A 24,485-nucleotide genomic window follows, 5' to 3' on the forward strand; every position below is an offset into this window, starting at 1 on the left:
AGAAAAGTGACACAGAAAGTAAGTCTGCCTAAAAAATTCCTTACGACCTTAGAGCTACATTTCCTTAAACTTCTTTGTCAAACACTTCAATCCCAGGCACTCTTGTTTTGAAATCCTTGGCTATTGTAACTAATTTGCAGAAGGGATAATAAGCACGCGATGGAGGAAGAGTGTTGGACTTTTAAGATGGCTGCATATTTTGAGATTTTATGGCTAGATCTGGTATATTTCTGAAGGATATGAAAATAGGGTTCAAGTTAAGTTTTTGATTCACCCTTCCACTACCCCATCATACACATATCACCATGACACAAACACATTTTAGCAATTTGAAATATAAATTTTAGAGTGGAGATGGAAATAATCCGTGATTAGGGCACCATGTAGGGAAAACTACCAACATGGGTGATCTTCATAGGGGGTATATCTTCAAGCTCCCAGACCTGCAGCTACTACACCGATGGAAGTGGATGGAGTCCCATTTAATTTTAAATGAAATTTCACCATTTAGAGATCCATGTGGGGTTTTAAAAGGCAAATATCTATGGAGAGGTCAAGAAGCAGTGTTTCCCTCCTTTTCTTGTTCTTAAATCCTTCAGTCAGTGAGTGGGAGTTTTGATTAGAAAAGAGAAGGGAGTTAACTTCTAGCAGAAAGTTTTTGGTGAGTCACGGGAAATGCATTGAGGGTGTCCCACAGGCAAGTGTGGAGCAGAAAGAGGGCACCCTAGAACCCAGGAGAGGAGTCCAAAAGGGGAATGTGGGAATATTGGTTTGAGAGTATAGTCTTAAACAGATTTTCAGCAAAACGGGTATTTCTGGTTCAACATAGTTTACTAGTAAAAAAACAAAACAAAACAGAATTAGTTACCAGATCATTTCATATCAAAAGCAACATGAACAGGTTAAATAAGAGTTCAAAGTAAATTTAAGAAAAAGGTTTTTTTCCCTTGGTGGTTTAATGTATATATATATATTTGTTTGTCATTATTTGTACAGATATATGGGGTCTATGAAATGTGGAAATACCTTGATAGAATCATTTGTCTTGAAAGTGCTATCCTTAGAAGAAAGTAGTTTCTTCTTAGTGTTGAATCTTTCTTTTAATTGTGTTAATTGCCCCCTGAAATAAACAAACCCATACTTGCCACTCCCCAATCCACCTCTGCAGCAACCCTTACCCCTTACCGTCTGCAAAATATAGATGGCTGTGGCTGCATAGCGAACTGGTTTGTTGAATCGTAGTTGTAAGTACTAGAAAGAACAGAGAGAAGGACATGCAAAGAATCAGCAAGTTTTATGTAAGGGCTGCTAAGAAGGTTTTCTGTTTTCTTGGTATTTCTCTGAGTTTAGTGCTTAGTTTATAACATGATTTTACGCTATCTGTACTTGGGAGAAAAGGAAACAAATTTGGATTATTTAAAGTCAAAGATATAGTAAAACTCAATTTTTGCTCAAGCTTCCCTTGATGGTCAGAGAAGATAAATGTTTTTTATTTTTAAATTGTTATTGCTTCAATAAAAACCAGATTTTCTGGCTCATTATCCAGGGCTCTTCCTAGTGGATATGCTAAAGCCATTATTTCCTTTTATATCCCCACTGTCCCCAAATTCAGCTCAGGCCTTCCTTTCCTCTTTCCCAGATCAATGCAGTAGCCCCCTAACTGACCTCTCTAATTCCAAGCCTTGCCCACTCATTCCACCAACCACACACCTGCTGCATTGATTCTCCTAAAGCAGAGCTCTGGTCATGTCATGCTTTTCCTCAAACTTTCCAGTGATTCTCTATCATTGACAAAACAAAATGCACATCCCAGGCTTGACATTCTAAACCCTCTACTGTCTGATCCACACTCTTCCTGTCTTAGCTCACATCACTAACCCTCACATGATTTACTCTCCACATAAAATCATTATGTATAATTCAACCAGCATGCTTTGTACTCTGCAGATTTGTCCTTTGTGTAGACAGATTTTCATTGTGAGAGAGCCTCCCTCTCTCCAAATTCACCAATTCTTAGAGAATGGACCTGAGGATATGGGGAGGGAAGGGTAAGCTGTGACAAAGTGAGAGAGTGGCATGGACATATATACACTACCAAACGTAAGGTAGATAGCTAGTGGGAAGCAGCCTCATAGCACAGGGAGATCAGCTCGGTGCTTTGTGACCACCTGGAGGGGTGGGATAGGGAGAGTGGGAGGGAGGAAGACGCAAGAGGGAAGAGATATGGGAACATATGTATATATACAACTGATTCACCTTGTTATAAAGCAGAAACTAACACACCATTGTAAAGCAATTATACTCCAATAAAAATGTTAAAAACAAACAAATAAACAAAAGGATAGCCCAATTGCCATTCCTATTCCTACTCATACTTTCTCCTCTGAGCATTTAGGGCAACTATATTAAACTTCTTTCATACGTAATAACACTTGATCACCTGCTGCCTTGTATTTTAGTGTTGGATTCGCATATCTTACTGTATTTGTTTCGTATGGCTACTGTAACAAAATATCACAAATTTGGTGGCTTAACGCAACAGAACTGTGTTCTCTTACAATTCTGGAAGCCAGGAGTTCAAAATCAATTTCACTGGGCCAAAATCAACGTGTTGGCAGGGCTTTGCTCCCTCTGGAGGTCTTAGGGAAGAATTTGCTTCTTTGGGGTTTTTGGTGGCTGCAGGCAGTCCTTTAGCTTTTAGTTTTATCACTCTAATCTCTGCCTCTTTGGTCACACTGTCTTTTCTTCTGTCTGTCAAATCTCCTTCTGCCTCCCTCATATAAATGTGTTTGTACTTAAGGCCTACCTGGTTTAACCAGGATAATCTCTCCATCTCAAGATCCTTAATTTATTCAACTTTACAAAGATCTCTTTTTCTAAACCATATAAGGTAACAGTCACAGGTTCCTGGGATTAGAACATTTATTATGATTTTTAGAGGGAGGGGGATGCATTTTTCAGCTTACCACACTTACTTTCCCTGGTACATGTAAACAGGGTCTTATTTTATTCATTTTATCTTCGTCTTTCATGTATTCATTCATTAAACAAATATTTATTACTTGCCCTCTATATGGCATTCTGCTATACAATGATAGCAAATATTATATAGTTCATGTCACAAAGGATTTTACAGATTAGAGGAGACCATTAACAAATTTATACTAAAGTAAAGTTACAGTGATGGTATGTACTAAAAGAAAAGCTACAGGGAGCTGTGAACACACTAAACAGATGGATCTGATTTACTGTTGGAGGTCAAGAAAGGTATTCCTGAACAAATATTCTAGAAGGCACTAGTATTTGTCTTCCAGTGCATGATAAACATGTACTGAATGAACAAAATAAATGTTAAAAGTAGCAAATGACTTGAGGACTTAATATCCTGGTGGTAGTTCTTGGTAGTAATTTCTAATTGGTAGTAGTTCTTACCTAATTTAAGAAAAATCATTCTGATTAACCCAGGAGTTTACTGATGTGTCCTTTTCCTAGAGATGATACATAAGTGAGTGTTGATTGATGGCTTAAGGTGGAACCTTCTTTGAAACCCTAGAAAAGACTCCTCTTGACAGAATTGTGACTCAGTTTCACACTAATCCACATCTCCCAATTTACTGCTCAATCCTTCCCCCAAGGAAAGAACCACCTTATTTTCAGACCATCTTTCTTCAGACAACACATTCAGTACACTGTGAGTCAGGTGATAATCCGGTGGATGTGTGACTGAGGGCACCAGGTATGAGGAAAATATTTTTAAAGAAATAAGGAAGTCACTGAGAGAGAAACTGAAAGTCTCAGCTATCATAGGATAAAAAACAGTGCAAAACTTTTAAGCTGAAGACAACATGGGTTCAAATCACATGTCCTTGGAAAGATTAGTTTATTGCACTGAACGATGGTCACCTCTTTCTAAAATTGGCATTTGTAGGATCTAATGGTATAGTGTACGATAACGTCAAGTGCAGGGACAGGAATATAGTGGGATCTTAGTGACTGTAGTAGTCATTGTGGGTGTGACCCCTGGAGCTTATTGGCACTCTCTGTCCCAGTACATGTTGATAGCATCTAATTGCACCATGATTTTCTGCTTGAGGGCTTTATCTCACCCCTTGCACAGGGCAGACTAGAAGTACTTGGGGGTGTTATCATTGTCTTTCAGCCAATGACAAAAGGAAGTTGGACCAAAAAATCCCAGTTATTTTCATTTCAAGGAGGCCAACCCTGATATGTGATCTGTACTGTCCCCCAGAAATCTCCAGTGAGATAGAACCTCAGTTGCTCACAATAACAACCTGCTCAAAAACATATCTTTATTGGCTTCCTTTTTTTCCATGTCTTACTTGCCACTTGCCTACCAATACTTAATAAAATCATTTCCCCCCAAAATGACTTGCATTAAACTCCTTGTCTCAGAATTTGCTTCTGGGGGAACACAACTTAAGACGGTGATATTTCTACCAAATATGATTCAAGTGGAGACTGCAAAATTGCTTGTAATGAGCTGTGTCTTCTGGTTGACAGGGATTCTTTTCCCATAACATGAAGAACCCAGGATAGCCTACTAGAGGATGAAACCAAGTGTAGTATGCTACAAGCTGTCCCATCTGAGTTCCCCAAGACCAACGAGCCACTAACCAACCCACTAGCTGATGGCAATTACAGAGATGGCCCCAAGTAAGACCAGAAGAACCTTACTGTCTTACTAGACTCTCCTGAGCTCAAGTCAGATTACTGATCCACAAAATTGTGAGCAGGTAAAATTGTTGGTTTAAGAAATTTATTTTGGGATGGTATGTTACACAGCAATAGATAACTGATATAAAATGTGGTATCAGAAGTGGAGAAATGTAACAAAACCCAAACTATGTGATATTGGCTTTGGGACTGTTTGGGATAGGAAGTCTAGGAAAGCAAAGGGGAAATTGTTCCTGAAAAATGGAAAGGTAGTGAGAAAACTGCTATAGGAATCAGCAAAAGTCAATGGTTTTAACATCTCAGTTTAGTTCCTCTAAATTCAGTCAATTCAGTCAAACTAGAGAGACAGTATTAAGAAAAATATATATGAAAAAAAAAAAAGAACTAGATCAGAAGTAAGACACCTTGAATTCTAGTTTGAGCTTTGCCACTATCTCACTCTGTAATCTAAGCCTCTAGTTTCTCATCCATGAAATAAGAGACTATTCGAACTGCATAATTCTCCATCTGAAAGATTGTATTCACTCACTCACGTATCCAATGGTCATCCTGGATCAGTGTATAGCTTTAACTACAGTCAAAAGTAAAAACGGAAGTTCAGCAGAAAAGTTGCATGCTTTGTGCTTGCTTTTAAAAATAGCACAGGTAACATTTACCATCATGTTCAACTATTTTCAAAACCCCAAACCTGATATAGCCACACTATTTTCCATCTCGGGAAATAAGTCCAATTTTCATGTTGGTTCAAGTATCATGGAGCCATCCTTGACTCCTCTTTCTGTCTCACTCCCCACATGCAATTCATAAAAGAATCCTGGAACCTCCTCCCCACCCTTTCAAAATTTCACTTGCATCATCCCCTCTGTCTCCACGCTAATACCATCATTCTTGCCTAGATTACAGCAATAGCTTCCTAACTAGACCCCCTGCTTCAGCAGTAAAAACCTTATAATTAGCCTCAACATACAGCTAGAGTAATACTCTTAAAATACAAATCACATTACAGCACTCTCCTGCCCAAACAGTGCAATGACCCATCCCACTGAGAGTAAACACCAATCCTTATAATGACCTAAAAAGGCCTCATAACATTGGTTTAGACCCTATCACACCCTAAATATCCATTTACAACAAATATTTTGTCACTTTATTTACTGTACTGAAATAATAATAATGATATCTTATACCTACACACCTAATTTCTCAAATTTTAAATATAATTACTAAAATGCCACAAATGTAATTTAAAGGAGAACTAAAAGGAAAGCAATTTACAGAAAAAAAAAGTGTATAATCTCTGCTTAGAAAACACTATGGAAGAAGTAGTAGCCTGGGCATTATAATGAAAAAGTCTGGATTAGAGAGAAGTAAGTAGTTCAGAAACTATTTAGTTTAAGAAGTCCAAGAAAAATGAGAAAGCAGGTAGACATCAGCTCACAGGTAGTGTTAAGGGTAAATAACAGCATGCTGGATCTATTAATGTTTGATAAGAGAAAGAAGAAAATAACTCTAAGTGAAGTGGAGACAACATGATGAGACCAATTATAAACTGTCCAAGTGGAGATAATGAAAATGTATGATAGTGCAAATGAGCTGAGCCTAATTTATAACTTGAGGGTGAGAACAGTTCCTTATGCTTTGACATGGGAGAGGATAGTGACAAAGTAGCACAGGTGACATAGATTAGTCTTGAAATCCCCCTGCATATCAAAACATTTAAATAAGTTGGCTATTGCCAATCCCAAAACACAATGGCTTAAAAACCAAGGACTTAATATTTCTCACAATTTTTAGGATTGGCTGGGTGATTCCTCTACTTGATTCTCCAGGGCTGCCATGGGGCTGCAATCAATGGGAAGGTCAGCTGGGGGAGAAAATCCAAGATGGCATCACTCACATGTCTGGTGATTGGTGTTGGCTGCTGGCCAGTGTGCTTCTGTTCTTCTCTACTTGTTCACTCATCCTCCAGAAGCTAGAACAACTAGACCCACTTCCTGACATAGCTTATATCAGGACAACATTCCAAGAAGGCAAAGGCAGAAGCTATAAGCCTCATGAGACTTAAGCTCCCAATTCACACATCACTTCTGCCACATGCTATTGGTCAAAGCAAGTCACAAGCAAGTCACCATCCCAGCTTCAAGAGGTCGGGGAATAGACTCTACCCTTTCAGTTTTAACTACTTCAAAAGATCCTGGTAAGAATATCTATGGCTAGGTAGCAGAAGATGGATGATGAACAAATAAACATAAATTCAAGTTTCTATACAGAGGTTGGTAGAAATTTGGGGACTGTAACAACAACAAGAACAATAATGATAAATAATATAAAACTCTTCCATGGCATTTACAACTTGCCAGGCTCTGTTAAAAGTATTTGCATATAATAACTCATTTACTCCTCACAGACATTCTTTAAGATAGGTAGTTTTATTATTCTTATTTTACATATGTGAAAATCAGGTACAGAGAGGGTAAGTCATTTTCCCAAAGTCATACAGCTAGTTAAGCAGCAGAGCTAGTATTCGAAGCCAAGTAGCCTGAGTTTAAAGTTCATACTTTTAACCCCTATGCCACACTGCTAATTCTTATAAAGAAAGAGGCAGTCCCAAAATATGTACTTTATACAATCTGAATTTCTTCTTATTAGGGTACTACAATTTAAAAAATATGTAAAGGGCAAAGGTAAATGGTAAATTAAATTCAGTGAAATGCTTATATGTCGTCCTCTATCTGTACTGTCTCAAATCTCCTCAGTTATATACTTGCAATTGGTTTAATGTAGTAACTGAACTGTTTTACTAAAACTGTACAATCCTCTGTACAACCTTGACTAAGTCATTTATCTGTATCACCGTTTTCTTAGCTGAAAAGTGACAATACACAATGTTCTTTGTGCTTTGCAGAATACTGAAGTTAATAATAATACAAGTAATAACATCAGCTTTCCTTCATTGAGAATCTCCTACAAGTTAGACAGTATATTAGATGTTTACCTACATGTTCTCATTTAATCATTGAAGTAGCCTGGTGGGCTTGACTTTGTTATTTCTGTTCTACAGATGGAAGGTGTATGTGTCTGTAGATGTCTTTGGATACAAGTGTATCTGTATCCAAAGCTTAAGCTTTCCCCAATAACACTGCAATATTTTTTCCCATGATGTATAATTGCCCTGAAAATAAGTGAGTGTTTTTCAACTGTCATGTGTTATCATCAAGACAATGTGTATCACTAGAGAAAAAAGCAAGAATAACAAAACATGTTCAAGTGGAGAGGAAACAGCAACTACCTCCCAAAGTGAAGATGAAGGAAGTAGTTGTCTTACCTCATATGTGCTGGTGATGCCAGATCTGTAGAACACAGGGAGAAAGAGCTCTGATGTGAAGATAATCACAAATGCGTACGCAACGAAGAAGATGATGAAGGATGCCCCAAAGCGGTAGACCTCAGCCGGGGTCCCCAGGACAGTGACAGCAGACATGAAGCTGGCTGTCAGAGACAATGCCACGGGGCCAAAGGTCATTTGCCGTCCCCCAACCAGAAACTCCCTTGAAGTTGCCTTTTTTCTCTCCCTAATGGCAAAGAACACCCCAATTCCAGAGGAAATGACAAAGAGGGCTGCAAAGACGACATAATCCCAAACTTCAAAGTTCTTCACCTCCATGCTGGGAAGTATGGCACCAGAGAGTCGCTCTCAACCTGGTCTCAGGGAGAAGTTCTTTCCAAAAGCAAAGCTCAGTAGAGTAGACGCTTTTCCAGGAGAGGAGACTGTGGTTGTGTGAAGAGAATGATGACCAGAGGCACTGTGTAGCACTTCGGAAACCAAGTTGTACTCAGGCAAGATCTCAAAAGTTGACGACAAAGAGGGATCTGGTAGTGGTACCAACAGATGAGAACTTGAAATCTGACCCTGGCCTGGAGCTGTCTTTTCCTCTGCTAAAGCATATGCCACAGAGAAGGAATTCAGATGTGTTCCAAAATTAATAACCACTGGGGGTGGAATGAACTTGCCAGATAACATGCTCTTTAATCTCCTAGATTTTTTTAAACTTAAGGTTAAACATTACTGGGAACCATAGAAGTGATACAAGTTCACCACCTCAGCATTTTTAATGAATGAAACAGAATCTGTAAAATGCCAACACAACTATCACCTGTATCTTCCTTCCGAGTAAGGGAGGGTGAAGGTGTGTCCCTGCAACTCCATGAGACAGTGGGTGTGGGGGAAAAGGAGTAAAGAACGAGGGATCAGGAGACCTTTGCTCAAGTTGGTGCAAACCTAAGTGAGCTGTGATATTGCTGATGAAATATTTAACCCCTCGGAGCTTCATCTGGAACATGGAATAATAACACCTCAGAGGGTTATGATGAGTCTTTAAGTGTCTCTGACTTTCTGACCCTCTTTTTTCTGATCAATAATTAGCTATTATGTGTGCTTATAGTGAAGCACCCTGGAACATAATAGAGTTGACTCTCTTTTGACTCTAGGCTTCAGAAAATAAATTTACCAATAATTAATAAATCTTTTGTAGTCCTCAGTTTTATCTTTTCTGTCTCTCCTTCATTTTGACCCATTCACAACTCTTGTACAAAGAGGTTAAGTTTTAGTTAAGACCAGGACGAATGAGAGAAAGAAGGTAAGAATCCAGTTATAGATTCTTTTTCTTATGTGCCTTAAAATTATTTTTATTTTTCCTCTTTTTTATTTTTTTAATGTTACATTGGAGTATAGTCGATTAACAATGTTGTTGTGTTAGTTTCAGGTGTACAGCAAAGTGATTCAGTTATACATATACATATACATGTAGATATTCTTTTTCAAATTCCTTTCCCATTAAGGTTATTACAGAATACTGAGCAGAATTCCCTGTGCCATACGGTAGGTCCTTGTTGGTTATCTATGTAAAATATAGCAGTGTGTACACGTCAATCCCACACTCCCTATCTATCCCTCCCCCCAGCCTTCCCCACTGGTAACCATAAGTTCATTCTCTAAGTCTGTGAGTCTGTTTCTGTTTTGTACAGCAGAGGAAACCATAAACAAGACGAAAAGACAACCCTCAGAATGGGAGAAAATATTTGCAAATGATGCAACTGACAAGGGATTAGTCTCCAAAATTTACAAACAGCTCATGGAGCTCAATATCAAAAAAACAAACAACCCAATCAAAAAAATGGACAGAAGACCTAAATAGACATTTCTCCAAAGAAGACATACAGATGGCCCAGGGGCACATGAAAAGATGCTCAACATCGCTAATTATTAGAGAAATGCAAATCAAAACTACAATGAGATATCACCTCACACTGGTCAGAATGGCCATCAGCAAAAAAAATCTACAAATGATAAATGCTAGAGAGGGTGTGGAGACAAGGGAACCCTCCTACACTGTTTGTGGGAGTGTAAGTTGGTACAGCCACTATGGAGAGCAGTATGGAAGTTCCTTAAGAAACTAAAAATAGAACTACCATATGATCTAGCAATCCCACTCCTGGGCATATATCTGCAGAAAAACATGGTTTGAAAGGATACACACACCCCAATGTTCATTGCAGCGCTGTTTACAATAGCCAAGACATGGAGGCAACATAAATGTCCATTGACAGGTGAATGGATAAAGAAGATGCAGTACATATATGCGATGGAATATTACTCAGCCATTAAAAAGAATGAAATCATGCCATTTGCAGCTATACGGATGGACCTAGAGATTATCATACTAAGTGAAGTAAGTCAGACAGAGAAAGACAAATACCATATGATATCACTTACATGTGGAATTTAAAAAAATGATAGAAATGAACTTATTTACAAAACAGTTACAGATTCTTGATTCTGCTCCTATTAGACTCTGTTTATTGTTCTGAAGTACCCCCAGCAAACCTCTGGAGGACAATTTCTCTACATCATTCATGCTTCTCCTGCCTTCTCAAAGGTCTTCCCCAACACCATCCCTACAAAACCAGTATGTTCCACAAGATCTAGTTCATGTCTACCTTGCTCTGTGGAGCCTTCCCTGACTCACATCTCCTGCTGCTCTCACCCCCAACTCCTGTAGGAAACAGGCTCCCTTGGTACTCACTTTTTACTCTGAGAATATCCTCACCTATTTTAAAGAATCTCTATGTGTATGTCTGTATGAGCAAGTCAGCAGTTGTAGATGACCAACTCATTGAAGGCAGAGGCACAAGGCCTGGTCCAGAGTGCCCAGTACGTAGTTATTATGTAGCTATACATAGTTAGCTATTGTAGAAAGTAAGGAACTCATCCAAAAAACAAAAGAAGAAAACAAAAATTATCCATAATGTCCAAGGCCAGAAATATTTCCTATCAAACAGAGGAAACTTTAATTTTGTTTTTGACATCTGAGTAACTGAATGAATCTTTGATTATTTGTTTAGTCTGGGTACTGTCTGCACTCCCTACTTTGATCCATGGATTTGAATTTGACCACACAAAGCTTTGATGGCTGAAATATGCTTTTAGTTGCAAAGAAATGTGCAAAAACTCTGCCAGGAGTTGTCTCTGTCCTGTTGTTTAAATTCCTCCTCTAAGTTTACACAGTTGATATAATCAGGGTTAATGGGAAAAATAGGTCTTTAATATTTTGTCTTAACCTTGGCTTTTACTAATTGGTACCGTGGGGTATTCTAATTATATAACAGATTTTTATTTGTTAACAGTCTCAGCAGAAAATCAGAACTCCAGCTTTCAGAAGCTTAACTATTTTATGCTTTAATATTAACATCAATTAAGTGTTAATGTTCAATCCACAAGGCATGTGGACAACTTGTACAAGTCTGGTGAATATTAATTCAAAACACTATTATTACATCAATGAAGTCCAGAGGTTAAATACTGGAAGCTTGTAGGTGAACTGTTGATGAGTGCTGCTGATTCAATTAACCTTCATCAAGAAACAGTATTATCTACATGGCTTCCACTGGTCTTGGACTTCAAAACAGTGGGGAAGCCGAGTGGCTAATGGTTCAGGATGTGAACCTCACGCCTCTCACAGTAAAGTATGCCTTGCTTCCAACATTTTGCTGATTATAAGGCACAGCATTACTATATTAATTTAATTCTCAGTTATTTTCTATTTCTTTACACTTTCTCCCTTTGGTAGTATCCAGTGTCTTCATACTCTCTGTCTATCCCATTGAAACTCACTCTATACAAGGATCATGCTGATTATAAAGCATAACACCCATTTATTCATAACTTTTCAGGGAAAACAAAAAGCCAACACATTCAATGGCTACGTAAGTTAGAAAGTACATCCCTATGTCAGAAATACTAACATGGGAGGACAACAAAGGAAAATGTGCTTCTTTGGAGAAATCTCAGTATCTCCTGCACCCTCTTGCAGGGGCCTCCAAGGCCACCACCTCTACTTTATTCCTTTAGTATAAAGCTTGGGCCCTTGTTAGAATGTAGACACCATCACCTGCCACACACACACTCTCACACACACACACACACACACACACACACACACACTACCTTAACAAGGCCCAGCTACTCAATTACCCTCTTGCCTAATAGGTTAGGTTTGTAGTTGTGATCATTAGTAGGCTCTGTAGTGTAAAATAGTTCTGCACCTGGTATAGAGTATTTATAATGGAAAAGAGGAAAACAGTTGGACATTGAATGCTACCAAGGTAAGGGTGGGGGGAAGGGTAAAGAACTGGAAGGATAGGGCAACCAGGGAAAAGAACCACAGTTGCAATATTCCTAATAGCAGGCTATGCACACCATGTTTACGTTGGCCTAGGACAGAAAGGAGGAAAATAGGATAGGACTTGTCCATTTTGAGATTGCATTATCACTGTATTACCTTTTCATGGCTGTTATTTTGTTTTGTTTTGAATTTGGACAGGGAAGTGGCATGATCAGAACTGTGCCTCACATAGATTAATTCATTCTAATAATTTTACATGATGAATGAATTTTTTAATCCAGTGGACATTATTAAGGGTGACTCAAAGAACTCCACACATGGTAAGTAAGCTGCTTAAATCAGGTTATGAAAGCAGTCCTCCCCATAGAGTTCTTCTCTCAATGATCATGCCTATCAAACCAACCCCTAGGAGACAAACTAGTGTGCCAAGCTACAGTTGAACAGAAATTATTGCGCTTTTTTTCAAACGCAAAGGGACGGCACCCATTTTTCTCTTCCAAGGGAAATTGAATAATTCCTATCCTGAGGAAGATAATTCTATATAATTCTTTCAGAGACTGATGAAGAAGGGACCACATCCAAGAATTTTACCATGAAAAAGAAAAACTACAAATCCAGAGTTTTTACTCCTCCTTTGAGCAGAAGACATGGCCTGGAGCTCTGTTGTAGAAGTCCCTTGATTAGCTGGTATTTTTATGAATATAGAAAGGTTAGGTTTGAGGAGAAAGTGAAGAAGCAAAAACTCTGCCTACAAATTAATTAATTTTTTTTCTTCTTTTATCCTTGGGAATGATGTTAGAGACATGGCATAGGAGTAAAGACAAGGAAATGGTACACAAATATGGATGGAGGCAGGGACATTTCTCAAAACTAGTGAGACTGTCTCAGTATAAGGGAGAGCCAAAGGGATTTTAACAATGGAAATAATTAATATTAAACATTAAATTTATTCTAGCTTTGTTGAGATATAATAACATATAACATGTGTAAGTTTAAGGTGTACAACATGATGATTTGATGCACTTATATACTGCAAAATTGTTACAACAGTAGGATTCCATAACACCTCCATCACTCCACATAATTATCCCTTTTTGGTGAAGGGAAGGGTGAGAACATTTAAGATCTACTCTCTTAGCAACTGCCCAATATATAATACAATATTATTAACTATAGTCATCATACTGTCCATTAGACCCCCAAATAAATGTTAAGTTTTAGCCATGTTGTGCTGGAGTGTAGTTCCTGTCTTTTCTCCTAACCTTTAGGGAAAACCTCCTATATCACTGGTATTGTATTGATGTTTTATCATTTAATTAAAGGGAAAAAAAATCTGCGTTCATCTTTGATCTCAAAATGGAGCAGGGTGACAGAATATTAGTGAAGGAAGAGAGACACAAAGGGGATTGAGAACCCGGAAGAAACAAAAATTGGAGAAAGAGCTCCTGAGAGCTTTATGATCTTTGAGGTTAAGTAGGGAAGACCACTTGGTATTCTATCAGAGTCAGGATATGGAGATTTCTTTCTTGTCTTTCTTTTCCTCCCACCCTTCTCCCTTCCCCTCCCTCCCTTCCTCCCTCCCTTCCTCCCTCCCTACCTCTTCCTTCCTTCCTTCCTTCCTTTCCTTCTTTCTTTTTTTCTTCCAAATATTAAAGAGAGGAGTGATCTGAAAAGGCTGAACATTTAGGGCACCCAAGTGTTGACATTTGAATTTCATTCACATATTCTCACTAGAAAAATATTTGTTTCCCAAGCCCTGGTGAGATATAGTGGAAAACATCCTTTATCTGCAACAAGGACCAAATTTCTTTCTCCACCCTCTCACTAAACAATCATGATTTTTGGACACATTACTGGTTCTGAGCTACCACATTTGAAAATGGTATATCGTGTTAATAATTAGATAATTAGATAAATTTAAGTACCTAAATTACCTTTTCAAGACTGCTCAAATGTCACCTTCCTTGACCAAACAACCTATTTAAATTGCAAACAACCACATTCTAAATCTCTACTCTCTTCATTCTCCATAAAATGTATCTCCTACTAATATATCATATAATATTTTAAATGTTAACATCTCCCCACTAGAGTATAAGCTCCATAAAGGGTTCTATTTTGTTCTCTGAGGTACTCTTAGTACCTAGACGTTTCTGTCCATAGTAGACATTCAACAAATTAAATTATATGAGTTCTAGGGGTTTCTTTCAACTTTATAATCTATGTTTAAATCTTGCTTTACTGAGAAAAAAGGAAAACTAAAAGAAAATTTTCCAAGATTTTTTTTAAAAAGCTGAAATATTTATCTACCTCCAAACACGTTTTCCCATCTAAATAAAAACTGAAATTTATATTTCATTCTATTAGATTCTCGAATTCATTATAGCTAAATCTGACAGTAGTTAAAACTTTATCCATTCATTCTACATACACTTAACAAATCTGAAAAATAGTGATTTGCAAGTTTAAGAGGCAAATTTCAGAGTCCAGCAGAGAACATCATTTAATATTAAAACAGACTAATGGCACCACACAATAAACAAGTAGAACACTTAAAGTGAATGTGTAGTTGGGAGGGTAATTGAGCGTGAGGCTCAAGGTTCTTTGTTAAACATCCTTAGATACCAAGCAACCCCTCCATTTTAGAATGGCAAAGGGGAAAACCACCAGCATGATCTACTATGAACTTGATTTTGTTAAATAAGCATAAAAGGAAGGAATTTCTTGTTTGTTTCAGGCTTCTGACCATTAAAGTAGAACTTTTGAATAAGTTTCAAAAGGGAACAGAACATACTATGTGTCTGACTCTTTCATATATCATATCGTTTTGGTCCCTATACAGCTATAAAAATCTGTTAAAATGAGTGTCAATAGTCCCAACTTGCAAATGGAAGAAAATGCACATAGAAATGATTTGTCCAAATCAAGATCAAGTTCACACAGTCACTAAGCGGTGGTTTTAGCCTCAAATTCTAGGTGACTAAAATCTATGCTCTTTGTACTGAGTGTGTCTAACAAAGACAATTTCTACTTACTCACTTTTCCAGGTTTGATGGGGAGACTTTTTTTTTTTTTTTTTGCGGTACGCGGGCCTCCCGCTGCTGTGGCCTCTCCCGTTGCGGAGCACAGGCTTCGGACGCGCAGGCTCAGCGGCCATGGCTCACGGGCCCAGCCGCTCCGTGGCATGGGGGATCCTCCCGGACTGGGGCACGAACCCGCGTCCCCTGCATCGGCAGGCGGACTCCCAACCACTGCGCCACCAGGGAAGCCCGGGGAGACTTTTAAAAAGTAATAGAGAAAAATCTGGGGTTATCTATCCGGTCAACCTGAACATGGATAATCAACACATCTCCAGCAAAACAGAGAAGTGATAATCAAGGCTCCTTGCATTGATCCTGTGATATTGTCACATCCTCAAGTATCTTATAAATAAACAAATAACATTTCAATTAAATTCAAGCAAAATTTAATGTTGAGTGATTTTTGTTATTCAGATTCTTTGGAAATATAGTCAAACATACAGTATAGTTAGCAAGCTCAGAGGCAATTTTATCAGTTACCATGGAAACTCTTTAGTCCCTCATTTCCTATCAATTCCAACGGTCCTCATGCTATCTCTGCTATCACTAGGCACCACCATGAATGAATGACTTTTGTATATTTCTTAAACTGAAATTAACTGGTTATGTTTCATCACTAAGAATATACAAATAAATATGTCCCAGCCTCAAAGGCAACGTCAAAAGAAAATTTCGCAAAATGTGTAGTACAATGGTAATTACAACGTATAGTTTTCCAATAGGGACTTGTTTGAAGCCATGATTTGGGTGATTATGTTCTCAAGTGTTTAGTGACAAATAAAAGACGCTGCTTTCCTCTTTAATAAGAAGTCAAGATGGTAATAACGGAGGTCCATCCACACTGGTCACAGGTCATTCCCTCTTCTTCAAGTATTGAGTTTCTCAGTGATATTTGTGTGTGCCTTTTGGAATTCCATTTCTAGGAAATAATTCTTAGAAATTTTATTCTAATTCTATATCTTCTAATTTATTCTGAGACTTGCTTTCCTTACTCGCTAAGTTCCCAGGTCCTGGATGGTATTTTATTTTGGTTCATGATACATGGAAAATTCGTCATAAAAAGAACTCCCCTTAGAATTCAGTTTTTCAGTTTTCTAAAATTTAAATTTTCAGAAATTGTTTAAATTAATTATAAAATATTCTTCTTACATTAAAAGCAGAAAGAACTGAATGCAAATCTCATCTCAGTAATCTACCAACCTTATGACCTTGGGAAAGTTGTTTTATGTCTTCAGGATGAAACTCAGGATAATGCCAAAGCACACACAGGGGAATAAGCTGGTGCAATTTGCCAGCATGGCTTTCTGCAGGAGGTCAGTGGGCATACCTGTACAAGTTCCATGTAAAGATTTTTAGCTGGTCCTCCCTTGCTGGGGACCTTGAATTTATTTTATTTATATCTCTTTTTTTTTCTTGAAGCTTACTCTCGGTGGCCCTGCTTATGGTTTGGGGGTGAATTTAACAGTCAAGTGATTGACACATACTTAAGTGTATCAAATGAAAGTGTATAAGTGATAGCTCTTATTCTTAATAATGAAGACTGGAGAATTTGAGTCACAGTTAGGCTCAAATTTTTCTTCAGGTATTTATTAATTTTATCACCTTAACAAGTTATTTCATTTCTTTGAAACTCAACTCCTCATCTTTAACATAGAAATAAGACCTTTTTCATTGTATTGTTTTCTGTATTAAAGATGTATGTTAACTACCTTATGCAGAGTTGGGCATATTATAGGAACTTCAGTAATGATATCTATCCATTACCTCTATGATTGACAGCTGTCACATTTCAGCATTTGCACCAGGAACTTCCGATACTATCCTGGGAAGAACAAAGCCTAGACAAATAACATAGGAGCTACCATACTATCACTCGTAAATATTTATCCCCCAACCAGAGGGACAGAAGTCATATTTCTGATTTGCGGTTCCCTTGGCTTTTGCTCTATTCTTTGTCTTCAATGTCTAGATTATGGAAATTTTCTCAACTTCATTGCACTGATGATATTCATCATTTTGTACCTTTTGTAACACTTTCTTCTTTCTTTTCAAATGAGCACTTTGTCAATCCTAATCCCCCAATCCGTCTCATCCTCCCCTTCCCCACCCCTGGTCCACATGCCTGTTCTCTATATCTGCGTCTCTATTCCTGCTCTGCAAATAGGTTCATCTGTACCATTTTTCTAGATTCCACATATATGTGTTAATATATGATATTTGTCATTCTCTTTCTGACTTACTTCACTCTGTATGACAGACTCTAGGTCCATCCACATCCCTACAAATGACCCAATTTCATTCCTTTTTATGGCTGAGTAGTATTCCATTGTATATATGTGCCACATCTCCTTTATCCATTCATCTGTTGTTGGACATTCAGGTTGTTTCCATATCCTGGCTATTGTTTCCTGGTTATTGTAAATAGTGCTACGATGAACACTGGGATACATGTGTCTTTTTGAATTATGGTTTTCTCAGGGTATATGCCCAGTAGTGGGATTGCTGGGTCATATGGGAGTTCTATTTTTAGTTTTTTAAGGAACCTCCGTACTGTTCTCTATAGTGGCTGTATCAATTAGGATTGACATATATACACTACCATGTGTAAAATAGATAGCTAGTGTGAACCTGCTGTATAGCACAGGGGGCTCAGCTCGGTGCTCTGTGATGACCTAGATGGGTGGGATTGGGGGGACAAGTGGGAGGGAGGTCCAAGAGGGAGGGGATATATGTATACGTATAGCTGATTCACTTAGTTGTACAACAGAAACTAACACAACATTGTAAAGCAACTATATGCCAATAAAAAAATTAATTTAAAAAAATGAGCTCTTTGTACCTTGGGATGAGAATCTCCTTATGAACGTGCTAAAAATTTTAGCTCAGCTGAAATCTGTCAGGCAAGCCAGCAGCTGACTTTTTTTGCGATGCTGTAGATATTTGCAGCCATTATGATTTTAAGTAATTTCTTGTCATTTCTATACATTAGAAAAGCAAGTGTATGGCCCATTTTTCAAATGTTTTAAGCTTTCCCAAGTCAACGTTATTTCATTTCCCCTATGAAGCAAAAACGTTATGGGATATCATAACAACTAGAACTTAGGGAAGAATGTATAAAAAGCATATTTGCAAATGATCTTGCTGTGCACTATATTTTTAAATTGTAGAGGATTAGAGAGAAAGGTTTATGGAAAAACGTTTACAGTATCAGTGCCTTCATGGGACAAACATGAGTTGAAGAAGCTAATTTCTGCTTGTTTTAAAATATATCTATGCATGGGAATGCATATACGGATGAGATTTTAATATGTGTTTACCTGCTACATTTCAAGTTCAAAATCCCACTTCTTGTCCCTGCCAAGTAAAATTATTAGGCTTTGCTTGAGGTCTTTGAGGTCTGTCTAGAATTGCTGAGGTTTTTCTAATGGGAAAGCATGGGTTAGTAGCAAAAAGCATCAACTGGGAAAGATATACTGTGACATTTTAAATCATAAGCACTTTTGATAACAATTTTAGAAAAATATATTGCAAGCCAAATAAATGCACAATTTTTATTTTTAAGAATTCATCACCAGCATAAATTAAAAGGCTGTGTACAGTATCCCTGAGGAAGGAGGGTTATGGTGGAGTGGGGAGGGCACAATTAACCCTAAGATGCTGAGGGTGTCACCAAGTGAGCCATTCACCATTTTCAGTGTTTTTAAAAATATCAGATCAAAACAATTTGGGATTTGAAGTGAAAGGAACTGAGTTTGAACCAAGCTCTATTGCTAATCTGCAGTGTGATCTTGAGTAAAACAAACAAGCAAACGAATTTAAAAAGACACCTTTGTTAAAATGAAGGTGATACTACTTACCTCAAAGGGCTGTTGTGCGGTTTCCGTACTATTATGCATTATAAACTGTAAAAGCATTACACAAGGATGCTGGCATATGCAGTCAGGGGGAGACAGGGAGAATAATAGAATCTTGTGCTTAGATATCAAATGGAACTGAATTGCATTTTGCTATATTATTTACTAACTATACAACTTAGTCTGATTACTTAACCTCTCTTGAGTTTCCTCTTTGGTAAAACAAGAATACCTTGCAAGGTATTTATGAACAACAGAAGAGATCACCTAAATCAGTGCCTACCACACAGTAGTTTTTCTATACACATTAGGTGCTTTCTTTTTTTACCATGAGGGTATGAACACAGGAATCAATGTAGTAAAATAAGCACATGTTGAGTGCAAGCTATGTAAAAGGGTTAAAGCTTAGTGCTGAGGAAGCGTGCAAGGGCAAAAGAAGTCTGGTTCATGGTCCCAGGAAAGCTATTATCTAGTAGGAATGTGAAGATGAAAAGATAAGATCTATAAACACATGATGTAATTTATGATTCATCATCTTAATCGGGAACACTGGCAGTGAAAAGGGTGCTATGATACTGGGGCAGAGATTGCTGTTGTAAGCAAACCAAAACCTATGGCCACCTTCTCTACAGGGCATATGTCAGGCATTGGGAAGGGAGAATAAATTCAGCTGACTCTCCAATTGCCTCAGATCAACTTTTAGGCCAGTGATATTTTGTTTCTGATCACAGGAGGATCCAGAATGTTCTGGTTTCCAGCCCCCACATTCTGGCAATGTTTGCACCCGGTAAATGCTTGAGATCCAGAAGGGGCACATCCTCCAACGTCTTGTGAAAATACACGCTCCAAAACAGGATTCTCACTGCAGTGGAGGAAAACCTACACACTGCAGCTGATTTGCTTTGATGCCCTGATTTCTGCCACTAAGCCTGACTTCTTAATATGTCTATTTTTAGTCACCAAGGAATGAAAATGCACCTAATGCCCTTGGGATTAAAGTTAACCTCACCGTCAAAGGAGGAAAAGCAGAGAGCAAGTAGAACTCACAGTACTGCTATTAAAAACATTTGTGCTGGGCTTCCCTGGTGGCGCAGTGGTTAAGAGTCCACCTGACGATGCAGGGGCCACGGGTTCGTGCCTCGGTCCGGGAAGATCCCACATGCCGCGGAGCGGCTGTGCCCGTGAGCCATGGCCGCTGAGCCTGTGCATTCGGAGCCTCTGCTCCGCAACGGGAGAGGCCACAACAGTGAGAGGCCCGCGTACCGCAAAAACAAACAAACGAAAAAAACATTTGTGCTTGATTTTGTCTTTGTGTTAAATCGAGAAGCTTCTATATAATTTAGGTATAAGAATCAACTGAAGAAACAAACAAAAGAATCAACTGACACTGTTCCTACACAAAAGAAACAATTCTATTTTTAGGGATGGTGGCTCTGTCTGTCCATTTATTGTATGCCTTACATTCTGTTTCCCTAAGAGTGGCCTTATACTTGATTAAAGGATTCTGGTTTTGAGTAACAACCTGAACTTGCAAATCTGAATTAAATACAAAAAGCGGGGGGGAAGCTTTTAAAAACCAGTGAGTGACCTTGTCAGGCAGAAGTAAATATTTTTAAGAAAACAGGGTATCATGGTGGACAGCTCATGACTTTGATCGAATCTGGATTCTTTCCCAAGTTCTGCTCTACACTACAGCTTTGAAGAAAGTTCTGAAAACTGAGACCTATTGTCCTCAGCTGTGAAATGAGTATAACACTATGAAAGACAGTTGTTTGGATTAAATAAGATAATGCTTGTAAAGTAGACGATTAATACAGTACTAGGCCTACAGGTGGGGTAACTCAATAAATGGTCTTACTGCTTAGGATATAAAGTTTATAAATATGCATCTTATAAGAAAATCTTACTTCACTAAAAATTTTAAAACTTTTACTTAGCAATTTTCACACTACCAAGACAATTTTCCCTTCAGTTAAAGATTTATTTTTGGACTTTGGCTTTTGTTAATAATTGTTTTATCTAGTAAAAAGATGTTACTGCCTAGCTATATCAAAGGTCACCGATCACAAGCATAAGACATAAATTTAGCTGTGACTTCATAAATTGTAAAGTTTCATTGCAGGCAATAGTCATTGAGTGTGAAGGAAAAGTATCAATATTACTTGTGAGAATAAAAAAGACATTCTCAACAATTTTTAGAATCTGAATCATCTTGGATAAAACATTTCCATAAATTGATTTCACATCCCATCTTTCCAGGGAATCAAAGGCTCATTGAGCGGGCATACTATGCAATCTTGTTCCCAAGTCCAGCCCATGGGAAAGAGCTTACAGGAGGGAAAAGAGAAAAAAAGAAATGTACCTTTACTACGTGCTGATCAAAGTGCTACACACTGCATGACAAACCCAAATTTCATCTGAGGTCCCGTTGCTTCTTGAGATGGAATCTTAATTTTCTCAGAGCCCCACTAATTAAACTACGTATGAATACCAGGAGACATCTGTACAATTTTGTTAATTCTCAGGAACCTATCTTTTCTATGGTCATCTGTACCTCCAGTGAGAACATAAGACTAGATAAAGGAGAGCTTGGGGAACCTGGGGAAACCTCTTTCAGGTAACACCTTGGCCAGGACTCCAGGGAATGGTGCAGATTTACTGCTAGGATGGTTCCTAGAAGATCGAAAAAAGTAATGGCCCGTGATGAAAGAAGTTGAAGTCTGCATCGCCAAGGCAGATGGTGGAGAAAGGATAAAATGACCTAGGACCCCTATCTAATCATAATAAAAATATCAGTCAAATGTAAATTGAGAAACATTCTATAAAACAAGTACGCCTCTAATCTGTCAAGGTTATCAGAAACAAGGAAAGTCTGAGAAACTGTCACTGCCTAGAGGAGGCTAAATAAAGAGATGACATAATGTCATGGAATATTCTGGATGAGATCCTACAGCAGGAAAAGAACATTAGGTAAAAATCAAGAAAATCCAAATAAAGTACGGACTTTAGTTAATAAAAATGTATTAATAATAGTTTATGAGTTGTGACAGTTGTAGCCTCGTAGTGTGAGAAATTAATAATGGGGAAACTGGCTGGGGGATATATGAGAACTCTGTGCCTTTGTACCTTTTCTGTATACCTAAAACTGTTCTAAAATTAAAAGTGTATTCAGAAAAAAATAGGCTCGGGTAAGTGAGCAAGCTGGACAGGTATATTATAGGCAGCCGGAAGACAGCAGAGGCTTAGGCTTCACCAGAGGTGCCCTGAAGCAAAGAAGCTAGATGTCAGCCTTGACTGCCAGAAGCTAAGATGTCACAATTGTTATAACAAATGGCAAGGCCAGAGTGGCAGTCAAGGAGGCTTAAATCAGTGAGAATTACGGACATGTAAATAGAGGATAGTGCCTCTAAGGGTAATGATACCTGGAGATCTGAGGAATCAGCATGTTTCCTAAAGTCTGAATTACTGTGAGTCCCCTGGGTTCATTAACTCACCTGGTAGTCACTTCCTCAGTCCATGAATGTGTACTTGTGACTGACATCCTTGGCTATTGGAGTATCCACCACACTAAGTCCCTTGGCCTTTGGGGTAATTACCAGCACAGTAAGGAAAACAAGTGGAAACCTCTGAAACTTCATCCCAAGCCTGGCCAAAATAGTAAATTTAAAGCAATATCACATCCCAGAGGAGATGACAGAGAGATTAAAACATTACAAGATTTAAGGAAGGCAGGAGTGAGAGTCATTCTCCCAGTTCTATTTCATTTGTTAGACTGAGCTCCTATAAAAACCAAATGGATCCTAGAGAATGGCGTAGACGATCACAAGCTCAACCAAGGAGTAGCTACAACCAGGGTTACCATGGCAAACAAGATATTTCTGTGACAGTAGATTGATATAGTATGACTTTGGGTACATGGTATGTGACCATTAATTTGGTGAATGTATTCCTTTCAATCCCATCACAATTGAGGATCAGAAACAGTTGACACTCACAGTAAAGAGATGGCAATATATTTACAAATTTAACCCAGAGTTATGTTAACTCTCCTTTTCTTTGTCATAATATAGTAAAGAGATTTGGGCTTTTCTGACATCCTGCAAAATATGACACTGATCTAGTATATCATTGACATCACATTGATCAGCTAGAATAAGGAGGAGGTGACTTACATGCAAAAGCCTTTGAGACATAAGTGCTACAGAGGCACGTAGATCAACCTTAAGAATATTTGGAGACCTGCCACTATAGTGAAACATTTTGGGGAGCCAGAGGTCAGAGATGTGTCAGGACATTTCTTTAAAGTAAAAGACAAATTATGAATCTTGCATCCTCTTCCACAAAGAAATCTAATTCCTGGAAATCTCTTTTGTTCTGGAGGTAACCCATTTCACAACTAGGAATACTGCTCTGACCCATATATTGCATGCCATGAAAGAGTGTCAGCATTGACTGGGAACCAGAGAAATAAAGATCTAAGCTGCAGTGTAAGTGGGCCTGCCACTTGGGTCACATGATCTGGCAGAATCTATGATTTTGGAGATGTCATTGGTGGAAAAAGATGTACTAAAGAATTTGTGTCAGACCCCTGTGAGAGAATCAACATGTAGACTCCTGGGTCCTGAACCCTGGTAGAGACAGAAATGTTGCATATTTTTGGAACTTCTCATCATGAACTGGATGGATGGACCAAGTCATAAAGCCAGGCAGTAGTTCCAACTGAAATCCATCAAAAGACAGAACTCTTTTTTATTCAGGATTGAGTATAGGCATAACCAAGTTTGGTTTAAGGATCAGTCAACTTGGTATGTAATGGAAAAAAAAATGGACAGTGACTGCAATACAGCCTCCCTTAGGGTGGCCTCTGAAGTAGCACTGTTAGTTACTCAAGTAGATCTATAAGCCACTTGGTGGCAAGATGATTATTTTGGGCCCCTTCCTACTGGGAAAGTGATTCATTCTCAGAGAGTGGGCATTTAATCCAAATGTGGGTTTTTCTTTTCTGTCCACAGAGCATCAGACAGCACCACCCAAAATGGGAATACTGCTTTCTCTTCTTGATTCGCACTCATAAACTGGCACTAGGGCTTTTAATGTGGAGCAGACATTACTAAAGCTTTGGGAAGATGAGGGTGGGAGGATTGTTTACATAACCACATGCAAACAACTTGAAA

General features: G+C 38.3%; 1 protein-coding gene across 1 annotated transcript in view; it reads right to left on the reverse strand.

Moving 5' to 3' along the window:
- Positions 1-8,373, reverse strand: part of SLC5A12 (solute carrier family 5 member 12) — a 44,226-nt gene extending 35,853 nt beyond the window's left edge. Inside the window, exons 1-2 of the mRNA XM_029208485.1 lie at positions 8,021-8,373; positions 1,186-1,251 (exon numbers count right to left, since the gene is read on the reverse strand). Coding sequence (XP_029064318.1) covers positions 1,186-1,251; positions 8,021-8,359 — 405 coding nt within the window. The 5' untranslated portion in view covers positions 8,360-8,373. The remainder of the gene's footprint in view (positions 1-1,185; positions 1,252-8,020) is intronic.
- Between the last annotated feature and the right edge of the window lie 16,112 nt (positions 8,374-24,485).

This window comes from Monodon monoceros, unplaced genomic scaffold (genome assembly GCF_005190385.1).
Source record: "Monodon monoceros isolate NGI ecotype Baffin Bay Population unplaced genomic scaffold, NGI_Narwhal_1 Super_Scaffold_7, whole genome shotgun sequence".
Lineage (NCBI taxonomy): Eukaryota > Metazoa > Chordata > Mammalia > Artiodactyla > Monodontidae > Monodon > Monodon monoceros.